Source organism: Monoraphidium neglectum, assembly GCF_000611645.1.
Source record: "Monoraphidium neglectum strain SAG 48.87 unplaced genomic scaffold scaffold00183, whole genome shotgun sequence".
NCBI lineage: Eukaryota > Viridiplantae > Chlorophyta > Chlorophyceae > Sphaeropleales > Selenastraceae > Monoraphidium > Monoraphidium neglectum.
Window position 1 is genome coordinate 3,609 of NW_014013445.1, and position 1,159 is coordinate 4,767.

Consider the following 1,159-nt stretch of genomic DNA (forward strand, 5'->3'; position numbering starts at 1 on the left):
GCGCCAGCGGCAACAGCGGCAGCGGCCGCAGCGGCGGGAGCTGCGGCGGCGGCGGCGCTGGCTGATTTGGAACAGTGGCGGGCAACGACACAGCCTGGCTCTGCGGGAATCGCTGTGCCACCTGCAGTCGCCTTTGCAGGGGATCCCGACGCGCCCCAACCGGCTGCGCCATCGGCCGTCAACATCAGCAGCCCAGGAGGGCGCAGGGCCGCGGCACCACCTGCTGCGCTTCCGCAGCATGCATCTGCCCAGCAGCCGCCATCACCGGCTCCGCCGCAACAGTCCCTGACGTCGGACCTCGCCCCAAAGGCGCACAGCAGCTACGCCAGCCTCGCTGATGGATACTTACAACCCAATCCACAGCGTCAGCAGCAGCAGCAGCAGCAGCAGCAGCAGCAGCAGCAGCAGCAGCTTCAACAGCGGCAGCAGCAGCAGCAGCAGCAACCTGTGGCGGTGGCAGTGGCTCAAAGCAGCTGGCAGCCTGGCAAGAGCTCGTACGCCGCGCTCGCGGACAGCTTCTTTGCTGGAGGCCGCGACGGAGGCGCAGAGGCAGAGGCAGCTGCGGGCCGCGCCCAAGAGCAGCGGCCGCTCTCGCCGGCTTCAGGCACGGGTTCCGCCCCGCCTGGTCCGGGCGAGGGCCTCTACGGGGTGCTGCCCCAGCAGCAGCAGCAGCAGCAGCAGCAGCAGCAGCCTGGCGTCTTGTTGGAGGGGTCGCCCTCTCTCCGGCGATACGCCCTTGAGGGGGCCGCGGCGGTGGGAGCTGCTTACCCCGGGCCCGTGAGCGGGGGAGGCAGCCGCGACGGTTCACCGCGCTCCGTGCCGTCTCGTGTCTCACAGCCACACTCGCAGGGGGCGTATTCCCCAGGGGCCAACTACCAGCAGCAACAACTGCCGGCGGCATTGTTCCAGCATCAGCAGCAACAGCAGCAGCAGCAGCAGCAGCAGCAGCAGCAGCAGCACTGGTTGTACCAACAGCAGCCTGGCGCCTCGGGCTTTGACAACGGACCCCAGCCAGCCAGCGGCGCCAGCAGCTGGGGAAATGGCGCTTCACAGCTGCTTTCTGTGGGGGCGGCGGGGCATTCTGGTATGCCGCCAACCCAGCAGCAGCAGCAGCAGTTGAGCGCCCCAGCAAGCGCCGCCGCTCTCTTCACGTCCACGC

The 1,159-nt window shown here is 69.1% G+C and overlaps 1 protein-coding gene across 1 annotated transcript in view; it reads left to right on the forward strand.

The window, feature by feature from the left end:
- Window positions 1-337: 337 nt before the first annotated feature.
- Window positions 338-1,159, forward strand: part of MNEG_1761 (hypothetical protein) — a gene marked incomplete at both ends in the record, with an annotated part of 3,899 nt that continues 3,077 nt past the window's right edge. The window contains one exon of the mRNA XM_014049758.1: window positions 338-453. Coding sequence (XP_013905212.1) covers window positions 338-453 — 116 coding nt within the window. The remainder of the gene's footprint in view (window positions 454-1,159) is intronic.